Source organism: Platalea leucorodia, assembly GCF_965183815.1.
Source record: "Platalea leucorodia genome assembly, chromosome: 5".
NCBI lineage: Eukaryota > Metazoa > Chordata > Aves > Pelecaniformes > Threskiornithidae > Platalea > Platalea leucorodia.
The window spans coordinates 67,921,286-67,934,627 of record NC_138827.1 but is presented as its reverse complement, the minus strand read 5'-3'; the positions used below and the strand labels follow the sequence as shown (position 1 = coordinate 67,934,627).

General features: G+C 38.1%; 1 protein-coding gene across 1 annotated transcript in view; it reads right to left on the bottom strand.

Moving 5' to 3' along the window:
• MYO1B (myosin IB) overlaps window positions 1-13,342 on the bottom strand; it is a 117,418-nt gene that overhangs the window by 48,224 nt on the left and 55,852 nt on the right. The window contains exons 8-9 of the mRNA XM_082311446.1: window positions 10,132-10,178; window positions 7,454-7,517 (exon numbers count right to left, since the gene is read on the bottom strand). Coding sequence (XP_082167572.1) covers window positions 7,454-7,517; window positions 10,132-10,178 — 111 coding nt within the window. The remainder of the gene's footprint in view (window positions 1-7,453; window positions 7,518-10,131; window positions 10,179-13,342) is intronic.

Here is a 13,342-nt window from a genome sequence, read left to right as displayed (position 1 = left end):
AAGGGAAATTGCCCCAGCTTGGATGTCACTCTTCAGAAGAGCTGCCACAAAGTTGAGATGAGGTTTCACAAAGGTGAAACACAGGGAACATCAATTCATTTAAGGGCACGTGGGGTTGCTAAACACTTCCCCTGCCTGGCTACTATGATATCCAACGGGTATTCTACCATACCTCTCCTCAGACTTCCATTTCTGCTGAAACTGAGCCTGTTTAGTCTTCGCAATCCGGGAAGTTAGAGGCGGCGCTCAGCGCAGCCACCTTCGTGCTGCAAACCCCCCTCCAGCCCCGCCATGGAGGAGCAGCTGGGGAGCGGATGTCTCCGTGCCAGGCTGCAGCCCCAGGCTCCGCCGGCTTTCTGGCATGCCAGGGCTTAGCCTGAGAGGGAGTCTCTGCCCTGGTTACAGATTTCCACTTCTGCTTTTTCCATTTTGTTCGTACCTTTTTTTTTTTTTTTTTTTTTAAATCACAGATGACTAACATCTGATGGTTGATGCTATGTTGGAAAGGCACAGATCAGGAGGTGTAGTTCTCACCAGCAGCCTAGTGTACAACCTCAATACCTCTGACTTCACCTAAGGTTGGGGCTCCCCTCCTTCAGCTGTGGTTCATCCTAACTATCCAGTTAGTTAGCCTAACTATCAGATACCTGATCCTCTCTAGTTTTTAATTCATAACTAAAATGGAGAGGCTGGTCCACCATCCAAGTGTTAATACTTGGGCTGAGAAAGGCAAGATGAGTGCCCGGCATTTCAGAGCCATGCTGGCTGCGAAGGTTCTCCAGCGAAGTGTTGGAACGGATCGCAGCCAAATTTAATCTCAAAGAAATAAACAACTTCAGCTCCCGCGGTGGCTACACACACTTCAGGAAACAGCTGTATTTTCAAAGGATGTAGAAGTAATGCAGTTTGTGAAGCGGTTTGGCTTATTTGGGTTTAAAAACATTCTACATATAAATTTACTCAAATGCTGTCATAAAAGTTCAGCTACATATCCTGGCAAAATACTACATGTAAACCTTCTTTTAATTACATGCATGCCTTCAGCAGATTTAACAAACAGTGTCTTGAGCATATGTCAAACGAGTTATGTTAGACGGATAACCGTCTTGGATTTTTCACCACAGTTCATCTTATTTATATGCTTTTAGAAGCAAGGAGGTTAACTAATTAGCAGTCAGCTTTCCAAAGTCCCAATACTCCATATTCTGTCAGCCTTCGTAATTGAGGAAAAAGGCTCCAGAAAGCACTTACTGACAGAAAATCAGGTATTTACCTTAGCAAAGCAGCTGTTACCAATTCTTTTTAAAGCTGTATTCATTCTCTGCTTTTTTTCTTTTATGCCCACATCCAGACTGCAATCAGACTGGTAGAAAAGATCCAGACCATCTGCCCTACTCTTAAGAAAACTTCTTCCCTTTGTTTGCCCTAATTAGCATTTTAATAAATCAACCAAATATATTTTCCTTAAAGCAACTACTGCGCAACGAGTAACTTTTGTGTTAACTCTCACATGATTACAAATTCTGTGGATTGAACAGTCAAAAGAGAAGACACAAAGATGCACATCAGATTTCTGCATGCATCCACTTGGCAATTCTGTTTACAGTGGCATGTGTGGACAGATAGTGCTTATCTATATGAAAACACACACAAGCAAAAACCCCCAAACTCTATACATATTACATTTTATTATATATTCTATATAAATTATGTATAGGCACTATGCAGAATTATCTAGAGAAAACATACAGAACCACATATGGCATATTTATGGATTAGGTATTCTTCCTGCACTAACACTGCTTCTGCTTGAACTGAAACATTTAACGTGTTGTGTGTATCAAAGCAACTGTAAAAATTAAATTGCTTTGGAAAGGTCCAATTTGGAAATACTTCTTAAATCATATTGTTTGAATATCCATTGATTCAGATGACTCAATCCAGCTACACCACTCAGGTTCTGAAGATTATTTGTTATTCCTAGATAGCACTGGTTTGAATGCAAGAGATCTGTGTACACATCCTGCTAAACCACTCAACTGAACTCAACATGAAACTAAAAAAAAAAAAAAAAAAAAAAAAAGAAATTGATGCTGATTACCTCTGGAAACTCTAATGTACAAATTTACATGATTTCTTTTCAGTTACATGACCCATGAACTTGACTGATGCAGAAAATTTTAGGATATTTGTATTTCTCTAAATATACTAGAAATTGAATCAACATTCAAGAAAGGAATAAGTAAACACTACAAACAAAAACAACACTACCTTAGCACATTGTGAATAATGCAGAAAAAGTTTGTTTTAGTCATATTCTCTTCAGCCAGCCGTGACCAAGGACCTTTTTAGCTATTCAGTCAAAGTTACAGAACATTTTCTAGTCATGGAAGCTTATCTCTACACCCACATTATGTTAAATTATGCTTTCTGCTTCCCTACCTTGATTCTTCAGCTGTCATCAAAAAATGTCACTGATTAAAAAGAAAATACAGTAGTGCTTTCTCAGGAACTTTTTCACATTATTCTCACCAAGTTTATAATAATGTTCTCTTGAACGAAACGATCCACAATTGTATCAAACAAAACCTACTATCTGGGCAGTATGTGCAGTGAAAAAGCAATGATTGCACAATTTTAGGAGTCTTAAATCCTGATTACTCAAGTGATAAGTGATGTTTAAAAATGAGCTAATCAAAATGTTTAGCATTGTTTGGTGTTGGTTGGCTGGCTGTTGTTTTTATTTTTTTTTTTTTTCAACACTTCCTAATTCAGGCAAGACAATTGCCTAAAAGGTGGCAACTGTGCTAACTGAAACACCAAGGGAGATGTTGGAACAAGTTAAGATTAAAAAAAAAAAATCAACAAGAACAGGTATCTCTTTCCAAAATGTCTAGTTGTAAAATTTGTATCATATTTCCCTGAGCAAAAGAGATTACTAATAGCAATCACATAACTAAAATCAACAGCCTCAGTTGCTGGGTTTCTCAGTAAGTGGGTAATTACTTTTGTCTTTTAAAATGAACAAACAAGCTGTAAAGAAAAATAAGTTGTAAAGTTATCACTATCACTTTGTGAACTTAAAGTTGTTGCTTTAGATAAGCATCATAGGTTTCTTTCATGTTGTTGGTGGAAAAATGGCAAAACAGGGCCCTTTCTTAGTCACTTGTTATTTGGACTTTAAGTACACTGTGCTGGTTAAAAATGGCTTTTCAAAAGCAGGCATTACTTATGCTGTACTTCACCTGCACCACTGTTATCTTCTAGCTAATCATTAAATCACTGAAGGGCTTAGGCAGATTAGGAAAGATCACCTAAAGCTAAAAAGCTAGGTAACTTTCAGCAGGAAATCCCAGATGAAATGTGAAAAATTAAGACTTAAAAATATTCTGGGAAAGATATCATGAAATCCCTGCTTTTGAAAAGGTCTAAACAACTGCAAGTGTGAAACATTTCAGACCGTACCATGCAAAATTATTTCAACCATAAAATTAAGTGTACACAAAACCGGTGACAAAACTAATGAACCAAGTGCGCACACAAACATCGCCTTGAGTACAAAACAGACAGCGCATCTGTGGATAGAGTGTCGTATTTTAAAGCTGTACAAGCCATTGCTATTAGCACCTATTACTTTGAAAACAAATGTACCCATTTTTACATAAAATATATTTTATTCTGTAATTACAGGTGGAAAAGAAACTACTATTCTCCTTTCTCCTGCTCCCATCCCCACTAACGTGGTAGGTATAATAAATTGAAAACTAAGAACAGCATTGATGGTTTCTGTAATTTATTTCCACAGTACTACACTCAGGTGAAAGCAAGTTACTTACCCAACACTCCAACGGCCTTTCTTCACAAGCGCTTTGGAAAAAAACCTCTGAGCACATAAGCACTAACAAGAGCCATCACTGCAACAGCAGCAACCGTCAACATCCCGTGGGAGGACAGAAAGAGCAGATACACCTCATACGCAATTCAGTGAGAGAAAATGTAAATGCAATTTACCTGTTTGTAAATGCATTTTAGAGCAGCCGCATACCTTTAAGCAGGGACTGATGTTTGTTACAAAACAGCAACAGGATATTTACAGTCACAGGTGACAATACAGCAAGGGTTTAGTGTTCAGGAGAGCTCACAAGAGTAATTTAGGCTTCCTAACCCCATGCATGTGAAACAGGTCAGCCCGTGAATGGTGGGCTGGCTGTTAGCTAGTATTAGGGCTGTGCACCTCACCTTACACAGATTCCAGCATCTCCCACCTGTTAGGAAAACAAGCTGGGACCTTCACAGAAAACTAACCAAAAGGGAGGATTCAAAGACTCAGGCTTACCACATACCTCAGCTTATCCTTCTTCACTCTCCTGCTCACCCCCATGCCTCAGTTGCTGCCGACATTGGACCAAACAAGTACAACACATGCTACCTGAAATAATTTTTCTTTTGTACTCTAAGAGGAAAAAATTCCTGACTGAAGTAATAAACTTAAAGATTGCATAAATCGTGTTCATCTCAAATTTTGCACTCTCCGTTTCTTTTTATGACTGTACACCATGATACAGCAATATGTCAAAATGCCTTACAAATCAGTGCACTCAGAAGCCATATAATGTACATGTAATAAGTCTATAAGTATGTTAACGCTGTTCAAACATAAAATTATCTTCAGTTTGGGAACATACCAGTTCTGACTTAACAGATGTTACAAACCTCTTCCATTACAATCCCTTCCATTTTATTATTTCCATTCTAATTTTACTCAAAAGATTTACCCTTCCATTTACGGCACATGAGACATTTCAGATCTATCAGCTCCTGCTAAAGCCCATAAACATTTCCATTCACTGCAAACTGGACAGGACAGACGTGCAGTATGCATTGTCATGATAATTTTACCCTCTAGCTCCATCCCATGAAAGGTTCACTTGTAGGCGAACCCCTGTCATTAACAAGTAAGGGGTCACTGAGGGGCACCAGGAGAATGGCCCAAGGGAAGATCACAAGAGCCATCAGCCCCTACATGAAGGGTCACAGGCAGATTGACTAGCTTTTCACAGAGCTTCACAGCATTTCAGAACAGGACAGACCAGACCATTTCAAACAAGACCTTTTAGGCTAATGGGTCTCTGCTTATCTTTACCAGTCTGATAAAATTAGTAGCTTATCTTCATTACCCTTCTTGCCACCAAAATAAACTAGATGTTCACCGTGTCTGCTTCCAGCCACTCACAGCATGAAATACAGCTTGGTGACATAGGCTACGATCCAAAAAGCCCACTGACTTCATTGATGTTTGGAAATCAAGCTCATCAGATACAACTATTAAAGCTTAATCAAAATATTATGATATCATCTTCACATCATGTTAACACCGAACCAACAGATGGTCAGAAAGCGAAGAATATTTATGACCAAACTAATCATACTTTCCCTTTTAAGGATAGGAAACTTCAGCACTACTTGACTTCCTACTTGATGAATTAAGAAGGCAAATCCTAAATTTGACTAAAACCAGAGTAAACTGTAAGTGGTGTAAAAGAATTTAAGCCCCCGATACCTCCACAATGGTGATACCTCACAACAGAAACATTTCTGTTCCAATGCAACGCTGGAGTCGTGTGGAAAAGATCTGAGGCAGGACAACAAACTTGCTCTAAAACTCTACAGAATTCAAACTCTCTTTTAAAGAGAAATGGATGGACTATCAAATTTTGCAAACATTAAATCAAAGATGAGATACATTAACACGCAGCTCCAGGAATTCAGTATTTACCTGTGACGTATCCTGTCAAGTATCGGGTGTTTCATAATTAAACAAGTAACATCTTTTCCACAACAGGGCTTACACATAAGGCCTTTATTTTTAAATTTAAATTCATCTTCTTGCTATTAGATATTTATTAAATGTGAGAAGACAGGGAGAATGCCTAAAATAGGCATTTTTTAGGAAGATTTAAAAATACATCTGCCCTTGATTACATATATCATCACATCATTATAATTACATGTAATAATTACAACATGCAAAGATTTGTAAGGCAGATAAACTATAGCGTAACTATTTGAATCGCCTTTTGATATGACACAATATTTTAATTAGATGACTCAGTGCAGTACTTTGAAAGACAAACTGTTGAATGTCCACTCTACAAAGGAGTGTTCATTTTTATGTACCTATTGTGAATGTGAAATAAAAAGAAACAAACAACACAGCTAGCCTGCCAGAACCTTTTTGTTCACATTCAATTATTGATGAATACACTGAGTATGTTTGGCCTCTAATTTCATTGACTGCCAAATGTCAAGGTTGTTAGATAGCCGTAAACACTTAAAACAGTGACTGCTTTGAGTTTCAAGATGTACTGTGTCCCAAAAATCATGCTCTTTCAGGCACAGTTCCAAAAGGTGACCTGGTCCAGAAAAAAATGTTTGCCCTATGAAAAAAAACCAAAACCTACATTTGTGCATAAAATTCTTCAAAATGTTTTAAAATGTTTATATTATATATGGAGAGTTCAGTACACCTTGGATGATTTTCATTATTTCACAACCAATAAAATGCCAATGGAGTCAAAAGTCAGTCTTTAGAAACCGAGATGAATTTGGCTGAGTGGGAAGAGAGGTCAAGGCTAGGTCAGTGACACCTACTATAGTCACTCACTGCTCTCCTCCATCCCTTTTCAAAAATAAGAAAAACAAACATAGCTTTATATAGCACAGAAGAGCAATTTCTTTTAAAAGCTGCATTTAAACTCTTGAAAGAAAAGCAAGTCAAAGCATCCTGGGCTTGCATTCAGTTCCCAGCCTCTTTCTTCCCAACAGAGAGCTGGTTAAAATTTCTGAACTTCTATAGATTTCGTAGCAGCACCCTCACGTCAAGTAACAACCTGTGAGACCACCTTTCCCTCCTGAAACTCAACAGCTCTTCATCCTCTCTCATGATAAGCCTTTTCCTACACTGTGAGGTGTGTTAAAATTAGTACAGAGCGCTTTGATTCCAAATAAACATACCCACCTCATGGTGTTCTCCAGCATACTTTTTTACAAAACCAGCGTATCTCAGACATAATCTACCATAAACACATGACCCATCAAATCAAGTAACACAACTGATCCCAGGGATTCAAGTATAAAAAGACCCTCAGATACCCTAATCCATCTGCTACCAGCTTCAGAGACAATATATGAACCCATGCACATTACTTAGCACCTTTTAAACAATACAGTACATTCTTTATTCATGCTTACTTCTTCAAGTCTGTTTTCACTTACTCTAAGGTACGCTACTCAGCACCAAAACAACAATAAAATTAAAAAGCAGAATTTATCACATAATGGAGAGAGATTCAATTAGACAAATGCAGCTGAACTTTTCAATAATTTAACCATCTTCCTTTTTGAACAAAACATTTTAAGCTGTTAATATGCTGATACCAACAGTAATACTCACAGTTGCTTATAACTCCTCCAAGTGGGTCACCCTTGAAATCAAACTCAATATCCATGTACTTTCCCTGTGAAAGCAACATGTTTTAAGACCATAAGTTCTGCTTAAGAAAAACTGCTCAAGACATTTTTTTAAAAGTTAGTTGGTCATGTTTACAGGCTAAAAGAGCAATCTGGCAACTTCCTGTACACTCCGTGAAATTCTGAAAAACAGAAAATGATTCAAAGCTGCTAAGACAATTGCATTATCACAGCCAGAGATTTTCATGAGAACAGCTTTAATCAGGTTTGTAATGCAACCCAGTAATTTGCTCAGTTTCTAAGGTTATATAAAGAAAAAGCACATTATACAAACTTTCACCAGAACACCAAGAACACCAAACAATACTTGTGGCCATGTGGGTATTACCATGCTTATTAACGGAAGAATGCAGGAAGAAATTATCTTCCCTGCAGACTTACTTTCTCAGTGTAAAACCTTCCCGGCGCATGAATCAAGGCAGTTGAAGGATAGTCGCTCAGTTTGGCTTGAAGGACTGGCTGGCAACGATTACTGTTAGTAATCATGGGGTGTCTGTCCCTAAGCGTGTGCCTGCCTTGTAAAAGTGATGGATTTTTCCCACTGAACTCTTTGCCTCGTAACTCAGGAGACCAGAGGCAACAATTAACAGACTGGCACCGCAAAAGCGATTTCATTTTTAGCTGTACAGGCGCAGTGTGTTTCCTTGACTTCTGTTTGACTTTTCCACATCGCAGAAGATCACTGTGGTCTTTGCACCATTTTAATTTATATGACAAGTGTTTAATGTAGTAACAGTTACGTTTAACAGTGACAAAATGGACAGACCCATACTGTGCAGAAAAGGCAAAAGGAGCACCGCTCACACTGGCAAGGAAGTTTAAAAAGATAAAAACTGCTGGTAGTAATTCAACCAAATTCCACAAGCCACACACAGAAATGATCTCACCACCCTCTGATGCTTACTTAACAGGGGACAAAAATAACCTATTGAGAAGAGAATCCTGGTGTTTATACTTCCTTATTCACTGCATTTAGGAAGATGTTTCTTTTTTTTTTCTCTTTTGATTTTAATTATAGAACATAAAAACCAACCCCTTTACATTGACTCCCTCAAAGATATTTTCTAATTTACTGGGTATTTTGTCAAGATTGGCTTGACTCTACTTAAGCTCTATTCTTCTCCTTGTTAGCAGCTGAGGCAGGCTAGACAGGACAGTACTTGTACTTTCTTGTTTGAAGTTAATTTTGAGCTGATTCAAATTTCTGAGATAAAAAAATAAAACAGATAATTAAATTTTAATTTCCCAAGGACTGGGCCAGCTGGATGTTTCCAAAAGTGTTTTTAGCTTTGTGTTTATAAGCAAGGACTTGAAAGGCAAAATACGAGTTGGTTGCACTTTGTCCTGGAAAGACTTCTGTTTGCAAATGGCACCTCTTCTCTTCGCTGTCTCCTCCTCCTTTCTGTAGTACATCATCTCTGACAGCTGCAGTTTTTCTACCCTTTCTATAAAAAAAAACAAACAAAACTTCTACAGCGCCTCAAATTTCAGCCCTGACCTTGCTTGCATGGACATTTGTGGAGCCTGCAAGGCCTGCAATGAAGACCCTTTGCTCTGTTCACAAGCAGGGGCAATGACAGCTGTAGAAGGAGCATTCGTAGCTGTGTGGAAGCAATATCATCAACCCCTGAGAATCAGAAGTGTCACCATATCGCAGGCTTTTACTTGCAACGCACCATTCTTCCAGTGTATGAATTTGTCTTCTGTTGTCTATTTCACTCCATATTACTCTTCTGCACACAAGTGAGCAAATTACAAAGTTGCATTCAGTCTTCTGATTTTAGCAGGAGAAACTATGATGAATACTCACACTTCTGAATCTCCCAACTCCAGTTTCAACTTTTTTTTGGGGGGGGGGCAATTGTCATTGCCTATAATTTCACATTCCGTTACATGCTAAAAAACCCCAAAATTCAATCAGTTGATTATAAAGACAACAAGCAAAAAAGTGACATTACAAATGTTTGTATTAAAACTAAAGTTGTAAACACAGGTTGAAACATCATAGAGGGAAAATGAGAGCCTGAAGTAGAAATTTTAGGAAAAAAAAAAAAAAAGTATACATATAGATGGAAAATGAGATCATGCAGAAAGATCAACTTACCAAGCAGACCAGTTGCTAGGCACATGGTCACTGACATTAAAGCCACCAGTGCCAGAAAATTAAAGAATCCATCTGCGCTGTAATTATGTTTGCGTCCGGTCACAGACTGTCACATCCTAATTGTTTTTGGTTTTTTTTTTTTTTTAACCTCTACTTTGATTCTCCATAGAACTCTATGCCCACATCAGAAAATAATATTTCTGACAAGGAGGTGAAGCATCTTTTAAAAACAGGGGTGACTGCTAATAATGCACTACTAACACATTGGGGAAGGAGAACATGCTCAAATGTACAAAATGAAATATTGATTGCTACTGAAGGTGTTTGCCTTCTCCAAACATCACGGTCCTCAGACAAGAAGAAAGTTCTCTCTCCAAATTATCAATTCCCTCCTTACAGATGCCTTGATGGCTGAGACAAGGTAAAAGAGAAACAGCCAACAACATAACATGCTTCCCTAAAAGAAATTCAAATTCGGCCTTGAAGAAAATACTTACAAATCTAGAGGAGTTGTCATTCCTCACAGTTTTAGCATTTCCAAAAGCTGGAGAAAGAGAAAAACAAACATGACAGCCAAATTCTATCAGTAAAAAATATATTTAAATGCTAAATTCTCTCTGACTGTTTATATACTTAAAGGAATCAGACTTCTGAGAAAAAACACCCTGTTCATTGCACGGGTATGAGTCACTGGGGATAGACAGAGTGTGACAGAAAAGATCACACATGAGAAAACACCTATGGAAGTCCAAAGCAGTTTCATCTCAACACTTCCTTTATTTAAAAAAGTGAAAGAAAAACATACAAGGGGAAATGGTTCCAAGACAAAACAGCACCTGGATTGATATATCCTTGGGGTTTGAATCATCAAATCTAAATGTTTATTACCCAAATAACTTTAAATATAGGAAATACTTCTTTCTCTTCAGTTCAGAGAAAGAAATGAATCTTAGTTCCCAGAACTGAAGATGGTAAAAGATGGAGGCCAGAACTGAAGAAATTACAGAATGACACTTAAAAATTGTTTGTATGGGATAGTTTAATCAATGCTTTGAAACTGAATTATTCACACTATTCCAACACATTTATCCTAGCTTAAGCTGAATATTAATCGGCTGATGTAAGTCTGATTTACAAAGAAAGTTTAAAACACTCTCTTCAGCTTGACCTAAACTAGCTTTTTGAATAGCTTGATTTTAATTTCTTTAGCTGAAGTTTTCTAGCAACGAGAACTCTCCAAGAAAGGACTTGCCAGGGCCACGTTCAGATGGACAGCCACCAGCTTAGAACATAGGCAGGACAAGAACTCAGACTGGAGGACAATTCAAGGTCTTAACATCGCACAGTGTCAAAGCACCTCGAGTCAAACAGCAGTATCCCCTGCACTATTAAGTATAGCACTCCTACTCCAACAGGAGACTTTATTTATCCCAGTATTTATTTATTTAGCGTATATATTTTCAAAGATCAAGTCAAGTCAATGTTTTTTGGACAGAAATAAGTACATGCTTTTAGGCTTCAACAAACTTGCATGAGTAGACTTATTCTTGATCAAAGAACTGAAGCCAAAAGGAAAAGTTTGTTGCCCCTGAAGGCCACGGATAAGTGAAAGAATTGTTTTTAAAATCTTTATGCCCTGCAATAAATCATCTTTTCAACAACCAAATCTCTGAGCTGCATTTTCTTAAACACAGCGCTGAACAGTAGAGTCATTTATAACTGCACAGAACCAAGCACAAATGTCCCATTATAAAGCACGAGACACATTCCTCAGTTTTCCCTTAAGTTCATTGTTTCTAAAAGTTAATTTACAGTAGCAACTGTACTTAAAAAAAAATCCCGTAAGATAAATTATGCATATGTAACATTTATGTCATTTTCTTGCACTGCAGCTCGACTGAAACAGAACTACGTAACCAAAGAAAAACAAATCTAACCACAAATGCTTAATTTCTGTCTAAAATGTATATAAGCAGCCAGGCTTGCTCAGCGGCCTCATGGAATAATGCAGTGTCCTACCTTCCAAAAAGCTAAATAGGCAGTTACCACCACACCAAGTAGAACAAATAATACCTTCAAATGACAAGGCACACTTCTGTAAGCTTACTCGATTCCTCTTGCATTAAAGCAAAGATTCACAAACAAAAAGAAATCCAATACATTTGGCAGTCCCTGAGGAGAAACCTAGCTTTGGAAAGAAAAGCCTCCATACTTCCCATACTATTTCTGGCTACATCTGAAATCTGCCTTTCAGGACGGTGATAAAAGCAACACAGCTCTTGGCTGTGAATCCAAAGCAGTGGAAGATTGCAATCCCTCCATTCAGCTTCAAGTGAAACATATCTGATCATCAAAAAAAGACTTATCCAGCATTTTTATTATTCTTAGATTTTAACATTTCATCCTTTCTTTACAAGTCTTTGCTTACAATTTTTGGTTTGTGTAGAGTCAATGACCACATTTTACCCATCCAGTTCACCACCGCTCTCAGCCCACTTTTGCATTCCCTTCCTTTTTTTTTATTCCCCCGCCCCGTTCTCACTTGTGTGATATGTAGAGTGCTTGCTCCCTATAGATTCCAAATCCTTGCATATACGTACAGATAGCTGGGCAATAAATAAAATGTTGATACTCAACAGTCTTACAAACACTGCATATCGTCTGGCCATAATGCCAAATTATTGTACAGCAGTCATGAGAATTTGTCTCGGCACCACAATAGCTTAGAGAACTGTGGGAAAGACCGAGCCAGGAATCAACACAATAGACCTAAATAAGTCAGTGCTAACCAAGGCACTTCTGAAGGCAATTAGTAGACAATGGGACAAAACTGCAAGCTTTGAGGATCATATATCCTATCTCCAGGAAAAATGAAGATCCTATTTCTGGCAGCCATCGTCTTTAAATTAAAATGACTAATGAAAAAATAAAAAGTCTTTCATGGGAGAGCAGGAAAGGCAGTTGTCAGGAAGATGGGCCAACAGAGTCACCAGACCCAGGGAACACTAAGTCTCGGGGAACAACAGGCATGCATATGGATTAGCTTAGGTTTTTTTCCAAGATCCATTTCTTCACTTGTTTTTTTTTTCTAAAAGAAAAATAATGCTTTACAGGGCTTGCTTGTTTATTAGAGACTATAATAATATAATTTGGAAGGAAATGAATCACAGGGTCAGAACTGAAGTTAAATCAAGTCTTTTAATACAGCCAAGCATCATGAAGGCAGGGTTAAGAAAGGGTGCGCCCTCAGAGAGCAGCAGGAGGAGTCTGGGAAACATGACCTAACTTCCTAAACTCTCGTTTCATGAGGAAAACAATTTTATTCTCATAGAATCATAGAATCATTTAGGTTGGAAAAGATCTTTAAGATCATTGAGTCCAACCATAAACATAACACTGCCAAGTCCACCACTAAACTATATCCCGAAGCACCACACCTACACGTCTTTTAAATACCTCCAGGGATCGGGACTCAACCACTTCCCTGGGCAGCCCGTTCCAGCACTCAATAACCCTCTCAGTGAAAAAGTTTTTCCTAATATCCAATCTAAACTTCCCCTGGCACAACTGGAAGCCATTTCCTCCTGTCTTATCACTTGTTATTTGGGAAAAGAAACTGACCCCCACCTCACTGCAACCTTCTTTCAGGTAGCTGTAGAGAGCAATAAGGTCTCCCCTCAGCCTCCTCTTCTCCAGGCTAAACAACCC